Here is a 16,081-nt window from a genome sequence, read left to right as displayed (position 1 = left end):
ACTCTAGGGATGAGCGCTGTGGCCTTTCTTGAGGCTTTGAGCATTTCCCTTGTGCCCGAGTGGCTGGATGTCTTGTTCAAAGTAATCTGCTCTAAACAGAACACAGGGCATCAAACATAAACTCATGGCTCAATGTGGAATTTCCTTTATAAATGGCTGTTCTGCAGTGATTGGATATGGTTACTGCTAAGTTTATTGTTACAATAGATTCCACCCCCCCACGTCACTGCCCTAGGTTAAGTCAGTAACATTCATTATGCACCCTAAACTTCTCTTCCAGTTCCAAGCCCTTACACTGACTTGAATTTCCTGTTTTGGTTCCGTACACTTGCAAATTGTTTCACTGGAACTCTATGATCCCTATTGGTTTAATACCTTGTGAATCCAGACAATTTATGTAAACCAGAAACAGTACAGGCCCCAGCATCAAGGATACATGATCATTACATCTCCTTAACCCAAAATCACTCCCCTAATTCTTAGAATCATAGATTCCCTACAGTGCAGAAAGAGGCAACTCGGCCCATTGGAGTCTGCACCGACAGAGCTTTGACAGAGCTCCTTACTCAGGCCCTATCCCTGTAACCCTATGTATTTACCCCACTAATCCCCATAATCTACAACACTAACAGACAATTTAGCATGGCCAATCCACCTAACCTGCACATTTTTGGACTATGGGAGGAAATTGGAACACCCGGAGGAAATCCATGCAGACACAGGGAGAACGTGCAAACTCCACAAGGACAGTCACCCAAGGCTGGAATTGAACCCAGGTTCCTATACCTGTGAGGTAGCAGGGCTAACCATTGTGCCACCGTGATGCCAATTGGCACTTCCTTTGCTCTCTTCCAGCCAATTCCTTATTCACTTCAAGAATTTTGTGTGGAACTTTATCAAAGACTCTCTGGTATCTTGGGATAATGTATCATTGGGCTTTTCAGCATCCATGTAGAAGTTGCTTTCTTCAACAAAAAGTCAGGCAGGGTGAGTCACTGCTGGCTGCCATTATCTGGATCATGGGGACCATCCAACCTGACACCAAAAATGCTCGCTTCCATTACCTTGCCAGCTTTTGATGAAAGGCCAAAAGCCCGGATTAATTTACTGTTTTACTTAAAACTAGGTGTATTGCTGCCTTGTTTCTAATCCAGTGGGAACACCACACTGGGCTTCCCACCCTCCCTGCTGTATTCAGTGAGTCCATTCATGTTGGCAACCACCACTTTGCAGATTCTATCTGTAGTCTCACATTTCCCTTTGGGCAGCACGGTAGCACAGTGGTTAGCACTGCTGCTTCACAGCTCCAGGGACCTGGGTTCGATTCCCGGCTTGGGTCACTGTCTGTGTGGAGTTTGCACATTCTCTTCTTGTCTGTGTGGGTTTCCTCCGGGTGCTCTGGTTTCCTCCCACAGTCCAAAGATGTGCGGGTTAGGTTAATTGGCCATGCTAAAAAAAAATTGCCCTTAGTGTCCTGAGATGTGTAGGTTAGAGGGATTAGTGGGTAAATATGTAGGGATATGAGGGTAGGGCCTGGGTGGAATTGTGGTCAGTGCAGACTTGATGGGCTGGATGGCCTCTTTCTGTACTGTAGGGTTTCTATGATATGCAATCATCACCTGGGGGTTTACCACTCGAGTGTCTTTGGAACAAGAGTTAAAGACAGACAGTGGAAGGTTCATTGTCTACATTTCTGCCATGTTTATCAATCAGTATATTTGTAGAATAAATCCCTGTGCAAAACAGTTCACTGAACATCATCTTTTATTTACAATTTCCTCATGATTAACAACCTTTTAGTTGTTTATACAGCACCTGTCGCATTTCCATGTCTGGCACATTGGGGGCGATTCTCCCATTGCGATCCACAAATTTTCTGGCAAGTCCGGTCAGGAGAATCACGTGTTGGCCATTTCGTGGGGTTCGCGCATGCGTCCCCGACACATGCGCGTCTCCCAGAGCCAGGGAACAGTCGCAGTTGAGACCGCGCTGGAAACCAGCGGGAAGAGTAGTAAGTCATTTGAATCTGTTTTTAATGTATTTTAAATGTAGTTTACATGTGATTATTAGACCCGGCACAGAACTTGCCAGGCCCGATAGAATCTCTCATCCTGCCAGGAGCACTTCAATCTGGCAGGGTTTAGACTAGCTCCCCAAGTTCAGGGAACTAGCGGAGTGAAGGGGGTTCACTCAGAGGGTTGGGCGGTGGGGGGATTGGTGCCCCCTGGGCATGGGCACCCTGGCAGTACCAGCCTGTGCCTCTTGGCACTGAAGGGGCAAAGTGCCCATGCCGAGGGGGCACATTGGAACTGCCCACTAGGCATGGGCAGTGCCTAGGGGCGTGGCCTATTATGGGTGGGGCCTAAGGGCGATTGGTGGGGGTGGGTGGGGGGGGGGGGGGTCCCGCTGCCACTCTGCATAGGGATTGGTCTGGGCTGGAGGGAGGCCAGCGATCGGGTTGGGCTGTGGGGGGGTGGTGGTGGTCTGCTGGGGGTGGGTCTGCCTCCTGTTGGGGGAGTCTGATCCCGGGTGGGTCAGCGGGGGAGGGAGGTCTGCCGGGGCGAGGGGGGTGGGGGGGGATCGCCACAGCTGGGTGCGGGGGGCTGGACATCGGGGTGCTTCGATCGGCTTGGGTGGGGAATGGCCCGCGAATTGTCATGGGGGCCACGATCGGGCCGTGGAGGGGGGCTGGAGGGGCAGCACTGTGGGAGTCCTGGGCTGGCCAGTGACCAAGCTGGCCAGCAAACAGGGAGACTGACAGATCGGGGCCACAGAGTTCCAGAACTGTCAAACTCCAGCGTGAATAGGCCCCACACTCCCGGGATCTTAATAATATTCATGTTTGTGACCTCTGCATTGCCCAGAGTGCGGAGATTCAGGTCTAAAGTTGCACTGAAAAAACAGTCGTGATCCAGAACAGTTTTCTCGAAAATTCAGCACTTTTGGGAGAATCGCCCCCATTGATGCATGTTCATAAGATAAGATTCACATTTAACGAGATGCCAGTTCCCCCAATTATCCACCCTAAGGATGGGGAGTCCTCTCCATTACAACGGGGAACAGGTCTTTCACTGTCAACACGTCTTCCAGCCCACGTTTTTATCAGATCCCACCCTGCGTTTAGCCTCCAGTCAGCCTACAAGTTTGATTCTACTTCACGCGGAACAGTAATGCACAAACAGATCATTACCACTGTCCCCTCCTTCACTCACTCGATCTCCATATTCAGGAGCTCCACCAATGCCCCAAACGTGCCCATCTCATAGAGAAGGAAGACATTGTACCGGGCCCAATGCACCACTTCCGTTTCCGTGTAGCAGTCATCAAACACACCTGTAGAGAGCATCGAAACCGAGGGGTCAGTACAGCAAGGAGGAGGAAAAAACATTCATTTGACTTTTCTTTTTTGTGGGGAAGATGACTGCAATGTCCCCTCTTAATTTTCTTCAACATTTTTGAGTGGCGTACTCATTCTAACAAGCTGTACATTAAATTTTCTTGAGCATTATCTTAAAGGGGACAGCTTCGGAGTGACCTGCATGCATAGAACCGCCTCCCGCCTCTCCTCACCACCCCCCTCAAACAATGAAGAAAGTGTTCTGGGAAATCAGTGTTCTCTTCCCCTCTGCCATCAGATAAAAACAGATGGCACATAAAGAAACTTACCCACCTACAGGGGGGAGAACATCCTTATCATTACTGGCCACCTAAATAGCAGTTTGGTTCAGTTCATAGTACATATCGCAAAGTCAGAATATTGCAGGCTCATATCTCATGGCAGGACGTCAGTGCATAATCTAAGCTAACACTCCAGTGTAATACTGAGGGAGGGCTTAGGTGTCAGAGATGCAGAAATCTAATGGCAATGGGCAACAATGCGAGTTATGACTAGGATTCTGCACAGGACCTTTTGAGAGAACTCTCCACTTCCTGACTTCTACATTGGGTTCAATATGCAGGGCCACCAAAACAGGAAAAGGCCGTGATTGACAGTGGAGGGTCAGAATATGGAGAAGGGTTTTTTTTAAATTTGTGGAACATGGGTGTCGCTGGTTGGCCAGCATTTATTGCCCTTCCCTAGTTGTCCATGGGCAGTTGAGAGTCAACCACATTGCTGTGGCTCTGGAATCTCAAATAAACCAGACCTGGCAAGAATGGCAGATTTCCTTCCCTAAAGGACATTAGTGTACCGAATGGATTTTTCTGACAATCAAAATGGTTTCATGGTCATCAGTAGATGCTAAATTCCACATTTTTAAAAATTGAATTCAAATTCCACCATCTGTTGTGGCTGGATTCAAACCCAAGTCCCCGGAACATGAGCTGAATTTCTGGATTGATAGTCTAGCGATAATACCACTCGGCCATCACCTTCCCTGTGTGGCGGTATGGGGGGAGGAAAGGACAGAGAACCTTCTTCAAGGTTGATTTCATGGAGATTAGGTGGACGAAATTGTCTTCTTGTTAATGGTATGTAAATGATATGAAGTGTTGACTAGTTGGGGTGCCGGACATCCTTGTGCAGAGCTAAGGCTGTGTTTTGACTAGGGTAACTTTGGTTGAATCCAAGTTGCTAGTTTAATTTTTTCACTAAATTTACATAACAGAACACCACCCTTGGGGGAAGATACTTCAGAAAATTAGGGAGTTATACTGTCATTCGCTAATTACCTTGGGCCAGGTAAAGAATGGCTCTGGCAAATTTAAGCCTCCTCTCTCTGCTTATTACTTCCAATCCATCCAGCAATCTCATTAAGTAGGATTTGTGTTCATTCTCTTCCAGTTCAACCCATTTCTTGCCCTTCCCTGCGAGACACAAGAAGCATTCAATTATACTGATGCCAGTATTCACATCCCTCATCTCTCCAATACCCAAATGGCACGGTGGCACAGTGGTTAGCACTGCTGCCTCAAATGCCAGGGACCGAGGCTCGATTCCCGGCTTGGGTCACTCTATGTAGTCTGCACATTCTCCCCATGTCTGCGTGAGTTTCCTCCAGGTGCTCCGGTTTCCTCCCACACTCCCAAAGACGTGTTGGTTAGGTGCATTGGCTGTGTTAAATTCCCCCTCAGTGTAACCCGAACAGGTGCCAGAGTGTGGCAACTAGGGGATTTTCACAGTAACTTCATTGCAGTGTTAATGTAAGCCTACTTGTGACACTAATAAATAGAACATAGAACATAGAACAGTACAGCACAGAACAGGCCCTTCAGCCCACGATGTTGTGCCGAGCTTTATCTGAAACCAAGATCAAGCTATCCCACTCCCTATCGTCCTGGTGTGCTCCATGTGCCTATCCAAGAACCACTTAAATGTTCCTAAAGTGTCTGACTCCACTATCACTGCAGGCAGTCCATTCCACACCCCAACCACTCTCTGCGTAAAGAACCTACCTCTGATATCCTTCCTATATCTCCCACCAGGAACCCTATAGTTATGCCCCCTTGTAATAGCTCCATCCACCCGAGGAAATAGTCTTTGAACGTTCACTCTATCCATCCCCTTCATCATTTTATAAACCTCTATTAAGTCTCCCCTCAGCCTTCTCCGCTCCAGAGAGAACAGCCCCAGCTCCCTCAATCTTTCCTCATAAGACCTACCCTCCAAACCAGGCAGCATCCTGGTAAATCTCCTCTGCACTCTTTCCAGCACTTCCACATCCTGAGGTGACCAGAACTGCACACAATATTCCAAATGTGGTCTCATCAAGGTCCTGTACAGTTGCAGCATAACCCCACGGCTCTTAAACTCCAACCCCCTGTTAATAAAAGCTAACACACTATAGGCCTTCTTCACAGCTCTATCCACTTGAGTGGCAACCTTTAGAGATCTGTGGATATGGACCCCAAGATCTCTCTGTTCCTCCACAGTCTTCAGAACTCTACCTTTACAAGGAGAAGTGGCTAGATGGGTGGAGAACTGGCTTGGCCATAGGAGACAGAGGGTAGTGGTCGAAGGGTCTTTTTCCGGCTGGAGGTCTGTGACCAGTGGTGTTCCGCAGGGCTCTGTACTGGGACCTCTGCTATTTGTGATAATATATAAATGATTTGGAAGAAGGTGTAACTGGTGTAATCAGCAAGTTTGCGGATGACACGAAGATGGCTGGACTTGCGGATAGCAAAGAGCATTGTCGGACAATACAGCAGGATATAGATAGGCTGGAAAATTGGGCGGAGAGGTGGCAGATGGAGTTTAATCCGGATAAATGCGAAGTGATGCATTTTGGAAGAAATAATGTAGGGAGGAGTTATACAATAAATGGCAGAGTCATCAGGAGTATAGAAACACAGAGGGACCTAGGTGTGCAAGTCCACAAATCCTTGAAGGTGGCAACACAGGTCGAGAAGGTGGTGAAGAAGGCATATGGTATGCTTGCCTTTATAGGACGGGGTATAGAGTATAAAAGCTGGAGTCTGATGATACAGCTGTATAGAACGCTGGTTAGGCCACATTTGGAGTACTGCGTCCAGTTCTGGTCGCCGCACTACCAGAAAGACGTGGAGGCGTTAGAGAGAGTGCAGAGAAGGTTTACCAGGATGTTGCCTGGTATGGAGGGTCTTAGCTATGAGGAGAGATTGGGTAAACTGGGGTTGTTCTCCCTGGAAAGACGGAGAATGAGGGGAGATCTAATAGAGGTGTACAAGATTACGAAGGGGATAGATAGGGTGAATGGTGGGAAGCTTTTTCCCAGATCAGAAGTGATGTTCACGAGGGGTCACGGGCTCAAGGTGAGAGGGGCGAAGTATAACTCAGATATTAGAGGGATGTTTTTTACACAGAGGGTGGTGGTGGCCTGGAATGCGCTGCCAAGTAGGGTGGTGGAGGCAGGCACGCTGACATCGTTTAAGACTTACCTGGATAGTCACATGAGCAGCCTGGGAATGGAGGGATACAAACGATTGGTCTAGTTGGACCAAGGAGCGGCACAGGCTTGGAGGGCCGAAGGGCCTGTTTCCTGTGCTGTACTGTTCTTTGTTCTTTGACCCTGTAATCCACATTTAAATTAGTCCTACCAAAATGAATCACCTCACAGTTATCAGGGTTAAACTCCATTTGCCATTTTTCAGCCCAGCTTTGCATCCTATCTATGTCTCTTTGCAGCCTACAACAGCCTCCACCTCATCCACTACTCCACCAATCTTGGTGTCATCAGCAAATTTACTGATCCACCCTTCAGCCCCCTCCTCTAAGTCATTCATAAATAAACTTTAAACAAATATTTCTGGATTCCCGCTGGTTATCAAATCCAATTCAATCTGTTCCCCAGGGAACAATGTGACCCCCTAATATGTAGCAACTTGAGGCAGGCTACAAATGAACAAAATTTTAAAAAATAATGGAGGAGAAACTTCTTCTTTTGAACATATTATTTCCCCTCTGCAAAATAAAAGCCATAACTATGCCCTAACTGGACCTGCCATTTGTGGCTCCTTCTCCTCAGCCAGTAGGGTGAAGTTAATTGACCCGGGGTTAACAGGGCTCTTGGGCAGTCTGTGCATGTGTTTATTAACACACGTCAAGAAATCAGTCAGTTGAACCAATGTGGGTTATGGAGCACTGCACAGGCAAAACTGTTAGAACTGATCTCAATGAATGAGAGGTTCAGTCCCCAGCCGTGCACTCAGTTGCACAACCTACCCAGCACAGTGTGCTCACTAACTGCAGGCTAAATGGTGTAAAATGGCACAGCTATACGGAAAAAGGAGACTTAATCAAATGGTTATGAAGGAAAATTCCAAAATGAGGAGAGAGTGGGCGGAGCGACTGAAGGACTCAGCCTGTCTCTCCTCACATTCTCCCTGTGTCTGTGTGGATTATCTCCGGGTGCTCTGGTTTCCTCCTAAAGTCCAGAGATGTGCAGGTTAGGTGGATTGGCCATGGTGAATGTGTGATGTTACAGGGAAAAGAACAGGGAAAGGGCCTGGGTAAGATGCCCTGTCAGAGAGTCAGTGCAGACTCGATGGGCTGAATGGACTCCTTCTGTATTGGAGGGATTCTATGATCCTATGAAATCTCTGGGATGGTTCCGATCACAGAATGTACAGCACAGGTGGTGGCCATTTGGCCCATCACTGTCTCTTTGAAAGAACTATCCAATTATTCCCATTCCCCCTCCCTGGAGCCATGCAAAATGCTTACTTGTCAAGTATTCATTCAATTCCCTTTTGAAAGTTATTATTGAATCAGCTTCCACCAGTCTTTCAGGTAACGCATTCCAGATCACAACAATTCGCTGTGTAAAACAGTTCCCACTTTGTCACTTTAGCCAATCAACTTAAATCTGTGTCCTCTGCTCACCACCCCTTTACCACTGGAAACAATTTTTCCTCATCAAAACTCATCATGACATTGTGCACATCTGTTAAATCGTCTCTGCTCTTTGAAGGACAACTCCAGATCCCCTAGAGAATCCAGGTGACTGAATTCCCTCATCTCTGGTAGCATTATAGTAATCATCCTTTATCATTAAAAGGTATTTATAGCAGGAGTTCCCACATTGTTAGTCATGATCCCAGTGGGATCACAGGATGAGCAAATGGAAGCAGCAATGATGGCTGTGGAGCAGAGACTTGTATGAGGAGAGACTAGGTCGACTGGGCCCATATTCACTGGAATTTAAAAGAATAAGAGGGGATCTCATTGAAATGTATAAAATTCTGACACGACTGGATGCATAGTGTTGTTTCCTCTGGTTGGAGGGCCTAATACAAGACATCACAGTGGGAGGACATTTACAACTGAGATGCGGAGAAATTTCTTCACTCCTTCTCTACCACAGAAGGCTGTGGAGGTCAAGTCACTGAATACATTTAAGAAGCAAATAGATAGATTTCTAGATTCTAAAGGTGTCAACGGGTATGGGGAAAGCACGGGAGTGTGGTTTAGAGAATCAGCCATGATCATGTTGAATGGCACAGCAGGCTCAAAGGGCCGAATGGCCTACTGCTGCTCCTATGTTCTATGACTCAGATTTGCCAGTCCTATGGTTTGGTGCGAGGCCTCTTTATTTGCTGGTGGGCGTGTCTTAATCCAAGGGCTCTCAAACTGGGGTCCACAGACCCTCGGAGTCCGTGAAGTGTCTCCAGGGGGTCTGCAAATCATAGAACAGGCTGATCAATGATTTGTCCATTTGATGTATTCCATCTCACTGGGCAGAAAGGCCCGTGGTCAACAGTGGGCATTGACCTTGGGAGGGGCTGGTGGGTGCCCGCAAGGGAGGGGCCGGTGGGCGCCCACGAGGGGGGGGCGGGGGGGCTGAGTGTTCAAGAAGGATGAATATGTAGTGAATGAGAGAGAGAGCGAATGTGTCAATGTAAGGGAATGAGGTGTGTGTGTGAGAGGGAGAGTGAGGTGTTTGTGTCCCATTAAAAATGACATTTTTATTAAGAGAACTTTTCAATTATTCCCAGATTACCCTCTCCTAAAATGGGTACTGTATCCAGGGGTTAATGTTAAGGGCTATGGGAGGTGGCTTGGCCAGGGGTTAATGTTAAGGGCTATGGGAGGGTGGCTTGGCCAGGGGTTAATGTTAAGGGCTATGGGAGGTGGCTTGGCCAGGGGTTAATGTTAAGGGCTATGGGAGGTGGCTTGGCCAGGGGTTAATGTTAAGGGCTATGGGAGGTGGCTTGGCCAGGGGTTAATGTGACGGGGTCAAGTCGCTGGTGAACGTAATTGTGATTGCGTGCCTCTTCCTAGTATATGCATAGATATCGCTAGAAAAGACTTGTGTACATTTGATTTCTGTGTTCGCACCTATTTTGTGGGAAAAAAGGGGTGTTGACATTATGAGAATGTTTGTGGTTCCCTAATGCTCTTGGGAGGTCACTAGGGGTACCATGACTCAAAGTTTGGGAGCCACGACCTAATCCAATGAGCTCTGAAGCCCCATCGCTGTCACCAGTGTATAAAAGGCTTGGTGTTTTACTTGTTTTTTGTGCCCGTATCCCTGCTGTTTGAACCGCCACTCGCTCAAAAGGATTCCCCCTCCCACCCCAGTTTCCACTCTGGGTTGAACCAAGCTTGAAGCATTATAATAGGGTCCTGGCAGGCAAAGCTTTGGGAAGCACCAGTTTAGAGATACGTTAATCTCTAGGGCTCAGCTTCTTCACCCGTATTCTGGGATATCAGCTCTCATCAAAATCCTGCTCAAACTTTGGAAACTGTGCTGAGGGTTTTTGAACGCCCCTCTCACTGCGCTTCGCGATTGCCCACTACCATGAATCGCAAAATCCTCTTCAAAGCAATCCCTGTTTGCAGCAAATTCAGGTTCTTCTGTGTAACTGTACAGCTCTGTGGGAAGAGAAGAGGAAAGATTGTTCAACATTGTGCAGCATGGCAATGAGTTTCCTCCACACTGTCCACTTCTGTGATAAGTCTCACAACACCAGGTTAAAGTCCAACAGGTTTATTTGGTAGCAAACGCCACTAGCTTTCGGAGGGCTGCTCCTTCGTCAGGCGAGTGGGAGATCTCCAACTCACCTGATGAAGGAGCAGCGCTCTGAAAGCTAGTGCTATTTGCTACCAAATAAACCTGTTGGACTTTAACCTGGTGTTGTGAGACTTCTTACTGTGTTTACCCCAGTCCAACGCCGGCATCTCCACATGACTTCTGTGATGCCAGAGAACTCATTGAAAACTGGAGCATTATGAGAGATTTACGAATTGACACTTTGGGTTTAGCAGACTTCTAATTTGGGGAGCTTTCAGCAACAGCTTCTCAAACAGGATTTTAAAAACTGATTCCAAATTCTTCAATTATTTTCATCTTTGGTGTCTTCAGTCACCTCCTTGTTCTATCTGCTGCCATTCTTACATCAAGCTCATGTGCTGGACTACTTATCAAGAGGCTTGGATTAATAGTCCAGAGATGTTAATAGGAATATCATCAGGAAGTTTGAGGATTTGATTTCTATTTATAAAAAAATCCACAAATTAAAAAATGGTTTCTGTAAAAGTGATCATGAAGCTGTCCAATTTTCATAATAACCCAACTGGTCAATTAATATCCTGAAAGGAAACACATAGTCCTTATCCAGTTTCAGACTAAATCTAACCCCCGTCCTACACAAATATAGTTGCCTTTTAACTGCCCTCTAAAAGTGACCAAATAAGCCATTCAATTATATCTAACAGCGACAAGCAGAAAGAGCAGCTGAAGAAAAGACACGTTCTCAGGGCAACTAGGTATGGGCAATTGATGCCAGCCTTGCCACCAATACCCACAATCTCAGAGTGATTAGGACCCCCCCCCCCCCACTGCCAGATAGAATCCAACACCAGTTATACAACTCATGAAAATTCCATGGCCTTGCAAACCATATCTAGTTAAACTTGGACTATTCTATAGGTCTTCTCTATATCCAAATCAAACTTGGACTATTCTATAGGCCCTCCCCACTTCTGGGGCCTTAACCACTCTCCCTATGCCCCCCTCCCCCACAATTCCAAAATACTCAACTACCCCTCAATAGACTCATGCCTCACAACTTCTATACACCATGCTCCTTAAGATACTATGGCTATCCTCTGCACTGACTACCCCATCTTAAACCTAGCCTTCTTAAGGTTCTAAAAAGTATCTTCAATCAACACTATGTCCACCTTGTTCAAATGCTTTCAGTCCAGTTTCTGTCTCTCTTATGAGACAATGTGACCGGCAACATGGAAAGTGACCCTTCCCATTGCAGACTGCACACCTCTTGCAACAGCTACTCCTCCCTCCATGTATGGTCACCTGTGATCTGTTACAAGGTTCCATTCTTAGCCTCCTCCAATTTCTCAGTTACATCTGGCTTCTCAGCAATATTACCCACAGACATGAAGGCAGCCTCCATACATACACACCAACAATACCTCTCCACCATGAAGGATTTGAAGTTCTGTCTTTTAGAGGAGACACTAAACAAAGGTTCTGTTGATTTTGTTTGCAAGCATAAAAAATTTCTTCTACCCTGGTCAATGCCCTAAGCTTTGGAAATTCTGCTCCCCCCAGTTTTCTTCTCTCTCTCTCTCCTTCAAAATTTGCCATGAAAATCTCTCTGACCAAGCTTTGGTCACCTCTCCTAATATTTCCACACATGGCTCGGTATCAGATAATCATGTCCGTGAATCAGCTTGGGACAATTACTGAATTCAAAGGTGCTATATAAATGTAATTTTATCTAGTCATTTATCACACTGCTGTTGTGGGATCTCATTGTGTGCAAATTAGCTACTGACTTGCCCTATTACAATGGTGACTACACTTCAGGAGTCCTTCACTGACTGAAGCACTTCAGGACATCGAGGCTATGAAAGGTATTATAGGAATAAAAATTCTGCCTTTCTTATAAGATGGAACACAGACGTGAATTATTTATTCTCATCATCAAGCACGTTCATTGCCACCGACTGCAGGAGGTCTGTGAGCTACATCTCCAAATCAGCTGCATTAAAGAGATACAGGACTCACTTCAGCTGCAGACAAGGGGCCTGCTCAAAAAACAATTACATGCACGCTAATTAAAACAGAGGACTAAAATATACAGAGTATCTGAGATGCAATTCACCTTACCTGACAGCTCTGCAACAATACTGTCTGAATCTCCATATTCAAACTCTAGGTTAGGGAAATCCAGTGAACCCTAAAAATTGGTGAGAGGAGCATTCTGTTGGTTTCAACTTTGTCATCATCACCACGTCTTCAAAATATCGCGACCACAAGCAACTCACTTAGAGTTCATAGAGTAGAAATCTAGCCAAATTAAACTTGGCCAAGCAGACACTAATTACTACCCACCTTTGGGATAAGGACTTTAAAATCAGAACCATTGGCCAATCTGTACCTCTGGTTTGGGATCCACACAGGAGAAACTCCTGTAACATTCCCATGGCATGATCATGTATGATTCACTCTGCCTAGTCCATGGTATTTCCAGAGGAAGTTCTGGATATGGCAAGCTGATACTCAAACTAGAGCTGCCATCTGAAAACAAATAGGATCAAAGGGACACAGGCTTGTGCCCACCTTCATCCAAACAACACCAGATGAACAACCGCCCCTCAACCAACTCTTCACCTCTCCTCTGTATGACGGCTATACATGACAGGTTCCCAATCACATATTAAACAGGGGCAGTGAATGGGGGAATGGAAAAAGAGTAGGTAGAAGGATGGGAAGAGAGAAGAAAAGCAAGGGACGGGGTATGAAAGAAGGGAGATGCACAGAAGGAGGATAAAAGAGAGCAGGAGCGTTTTGGGGGTACAAGGGAGTGAGAAGAATTGACAAAGCCAAAAGAGTTTGAGAGAGACAGATGGGGGAATGAAAGAACGATGCAAGAGTGAGACAGAAGAGGGGGGAAAAAGTAAGATGAGGATTGACAGAAGAGGCAAGGAGAGAGACAAGAAAGAACCAAGAGACATTAAGGGAGAAATAATGAGATACTGGGATAAGAAATTCAAAATGGGAATGAGAAAGCTAGAGCAGAATATAGTAACCAGATTTCAAGTCATATTAATTAATTGGCTTGGTTTCAACACTATTCACAAACTAAACTGAGTTACAATGAGCAAGACTTCCAAAACATTATTTTAAACTTGAGGCTTTATTGGTATGTGCCAGCTGTGACTCAGTTGGTAGCACTCTTGACTGAGTCACAAGGTTCTGGTTTCAAGGCCCACTCCAGGGCTAATGCACAGAAATCAAAGCCGACACTTGAACGTAGTACTGAGGGAGTGCTGCACTGTCCGAGGTTTGTGAATCGGGGGTGGATGTAAAAGATCCTATGGCACTATTTTGAAGAGGGGGAACTATGCCCAATGTTCTGGCCAATATTTATCCCTCAATCAATATCATGAAAGACAGATGATCTGGTCTATCATGTAGCTGTTTATGGGTGTTTATTGTACACAGTTGGCTGTCACTTTTCCTATATTAAGAAAAAGGCACTTGATAAAGTATCGCACAACAGACTTGTGAGTAAAGTTCTAACTTATGGAGTAAAAGGGACAGTAGTGACATGGGTACAAAATTGGCTAAGTGACAAGAAAGTGTAGCAGTTATTGGATGTGTTTTGGACTGAGGGAACATTTGCAGTGGAGTTCCCCAGGGGATCCTTAGTCTTTCTGATATATGTCAATAACCTAGACTTTAGTGCGCAGAGCATAGTTTCAAAATTTCCTGACAATACAAAGCTGGGAAATATTATGTAAGCGCGATGTGTAGAAGTTCAAAACAATAGAGGCTGGTTGATGGAATGGATAGACAAGTGGCAGATGAAATTTAATGCAGGGAAATGTGAGGTGATTCTTTCTGGTAGGAAGAATGTGGCGACAATATAACAGGATATAATTCTAAAAAGGGTGCAGGAGCAGAGGAACCTGAGTGTGTATGTGCTAGTGGCAGGGCAGATTGAGAGAGAGAGGTTAATAAAGTATATAGTATTTTATTAATGGGACACAGAATACAAGAACAAGGTTACGTTGAACTTGTACAGCATTGGCTCAGGGTCAGCTGGAGTATTGTGTCTGGTTCTGGGCACCACACTTTAAAATGTGAAGGCATGAGATAGAATGCAGAAAAGATTCAGCAGAATGATTCCAGGGATGAAGAACTTCAGTTACATATAGATTGGAGAAGTTGAGACTGTTCTCCTTGGAGAAGAGAAGGTTGAGTGGAGATTTGATAGTGAATACCACTATTTTGAATACCATCATGGAGGTGTCTGGACAGAGTATAAATGGGAAAATCTGTTCACATTGATGGAAAGATCGAAAACAAGAGGACACAGACCAGGTAATGGGCAAAAGAAGCAATGTTTGATGATGGCAGCGAGTGGTTGGGAGTGTGTGGTGGAGGCAGACTTTTTAAAAAAGTTTATTAGTCACAAGTAAGGCTTACATTGACACTGCAATGAAGTTACTGTAAAATTCCCCTAGTCGCCTGTTCCAGGGCACCTAACCAGCACATCTTTCAGACTGTGGGAGGAACCTGAGCACCTGGAGGAAACCCACGAAGACTTGGGGAGAATGTACAAACCCCACACAGTGAGCCAAGCCGGGAATCGAACCCGGGTCTCTGGTGCTGTGAGGCAGCAGTGCTAACCACTGTGCCACCCATTTGAGAAGGAACTGAATGATTATCTGAAAATGAAGAGTACGTGGGGTAGACGGCAAGGGTGCGAGGTGAATTGCTCATTGGGAGAGTCAACCGAATGGCCTCCTCAGTGCTATAACCATTCTGACATTGCAACAGTGACTACACTTCAAAAGTACTTCATTGCCTGGACAGGGCTTTTAGACGTCCCCGGCTCCGCAGAAGCGGCATATAAAGGCAAGTCTGTTCTTCTTAATACAAATTTTGAAAAGCTGGCCAAACCTGGTATTGTTGCTTTAAAGCAATAAGAAAACTTGGGCTTCTCACAGAGTTGTTGCTGGGAAAGTTGTGTTGGATCCATTCTCGCCTGTGTCCACCAGTGAGTGACTCGGAGTCAGGGAAGCGGGGGGGAGGGGGGGGTGACTGCCAGCCTCGCCGCTGTCAGTGACACTCTGCTGGCCGAGCCCGGGGTTCAAGACTCACCTCCGAGTCCCTGCGCTGGTTTCGGGAGAGCTCCCTGGCCCGGGAAGCGGAGCTACCGCTAGCCGCTTCCATCCTCACCCGGCCTGCCACTGAAGCCGCTTACATTCTGTAACCAAGCGCCAGCCTCCAGAACCCGCCCACTCACTCCTCATTGGACAATTCATTCGGAGGCGGGAAATGGGAGCTGACTCGGCCTGTGATTGGACAAACGGGACGTCAGTCAGCTCTGTTACCCGCCCCCTTTCGAATCAGAACTGAGACCATTCAGCCCCTTTATGTCAGTGCCCGCTCTCTGCAGCATCAGTTTAGCGAATCCTTTCATCCACACAAACTACAACTACCATTTGTTTCCAAGGCAGTGTATCTTTCTTCCCAAAGACAAACCCACAACAGGACACTGTGGCACAGTGGTTAGCGCTGCTGCTTGACAGCACCAGGGACCAGGATTCAATCCTGGCCTCGGGTGACCATTTGGGTGGAATTTTCTTGTCCCACCCACCACAGGAATTGTAGCGGGCAGGTGC

The 16,081-nt window shown here is 46.4% G+C and overlaps 1 protein-coding gene across 17 annotated transcripts in view; it reads right to left on the bottom strand.

Annotated features, from left to right (window-relative positions):
- LOC144508040 (striatin-interacting protein 1-like) overlaps positions 1-15,700 on the bottom strand; it is a 47,717-nt gene extending 32,017 nt beyond the window's left edge. For 4 of the 17 annotated variants that reach the window (XM_078235762.1, XM_078235776.1, XM_078235767.1 and 1 more), the window contains exons 1-5: positions 15,558-15,677; positions 12,555-12,624; positions 10,217-10,291; positions 4,672-4,806; positions 3,213-3,333 (exon numbers count right to left, since the gene is read on the bottom strand). In XM_078235762.1, the coding sequence (XP_078091888.1) occupies positions 3,213-3,333; positions 4,672-4,806; positions 10,217-10,291; positions 12,555-12,624; positions 15,558-15,629 (473 nt within the window). In that variant the 5' untranslated portion in view covers positions 15,630-15,677. Of the gene's footprint in view, positions 1-3,212; positions 3,334-4,671; positions 4,807-10,110; positions 10,292-12,554; positions 12,625-15,356 lie in introns of all 17 variants that reach the window. The other 13 variants (XM_078235764.1, XM_078235765.1, XM_078235775.1 and 10 more) reach the window with 7 other exon arrangements.
- Between the last annotated feature and the right edge of the window lie 381 nt (positions 15,701-16,081).

This window comes from Mustelus asterias, chromosome 19 (assembly GCF_964213995.1).
Source record: "Mustelus asterias chromosome 19, sMusAst1.hap1.1, whole genome shotgun sequence".
Taxonomy (NCBI): Eukaryota; Metazoa; Chordata; class Chondrichthyes; order Carcharhiniformes; family Triakidae; genus Mustelus; species Mustelus asterias.
The sequence above is the reverse complement of the archived record's forward strand: the minus strand, read 5'-3'. Positions and strand labels throughout refer to the sequence as shown.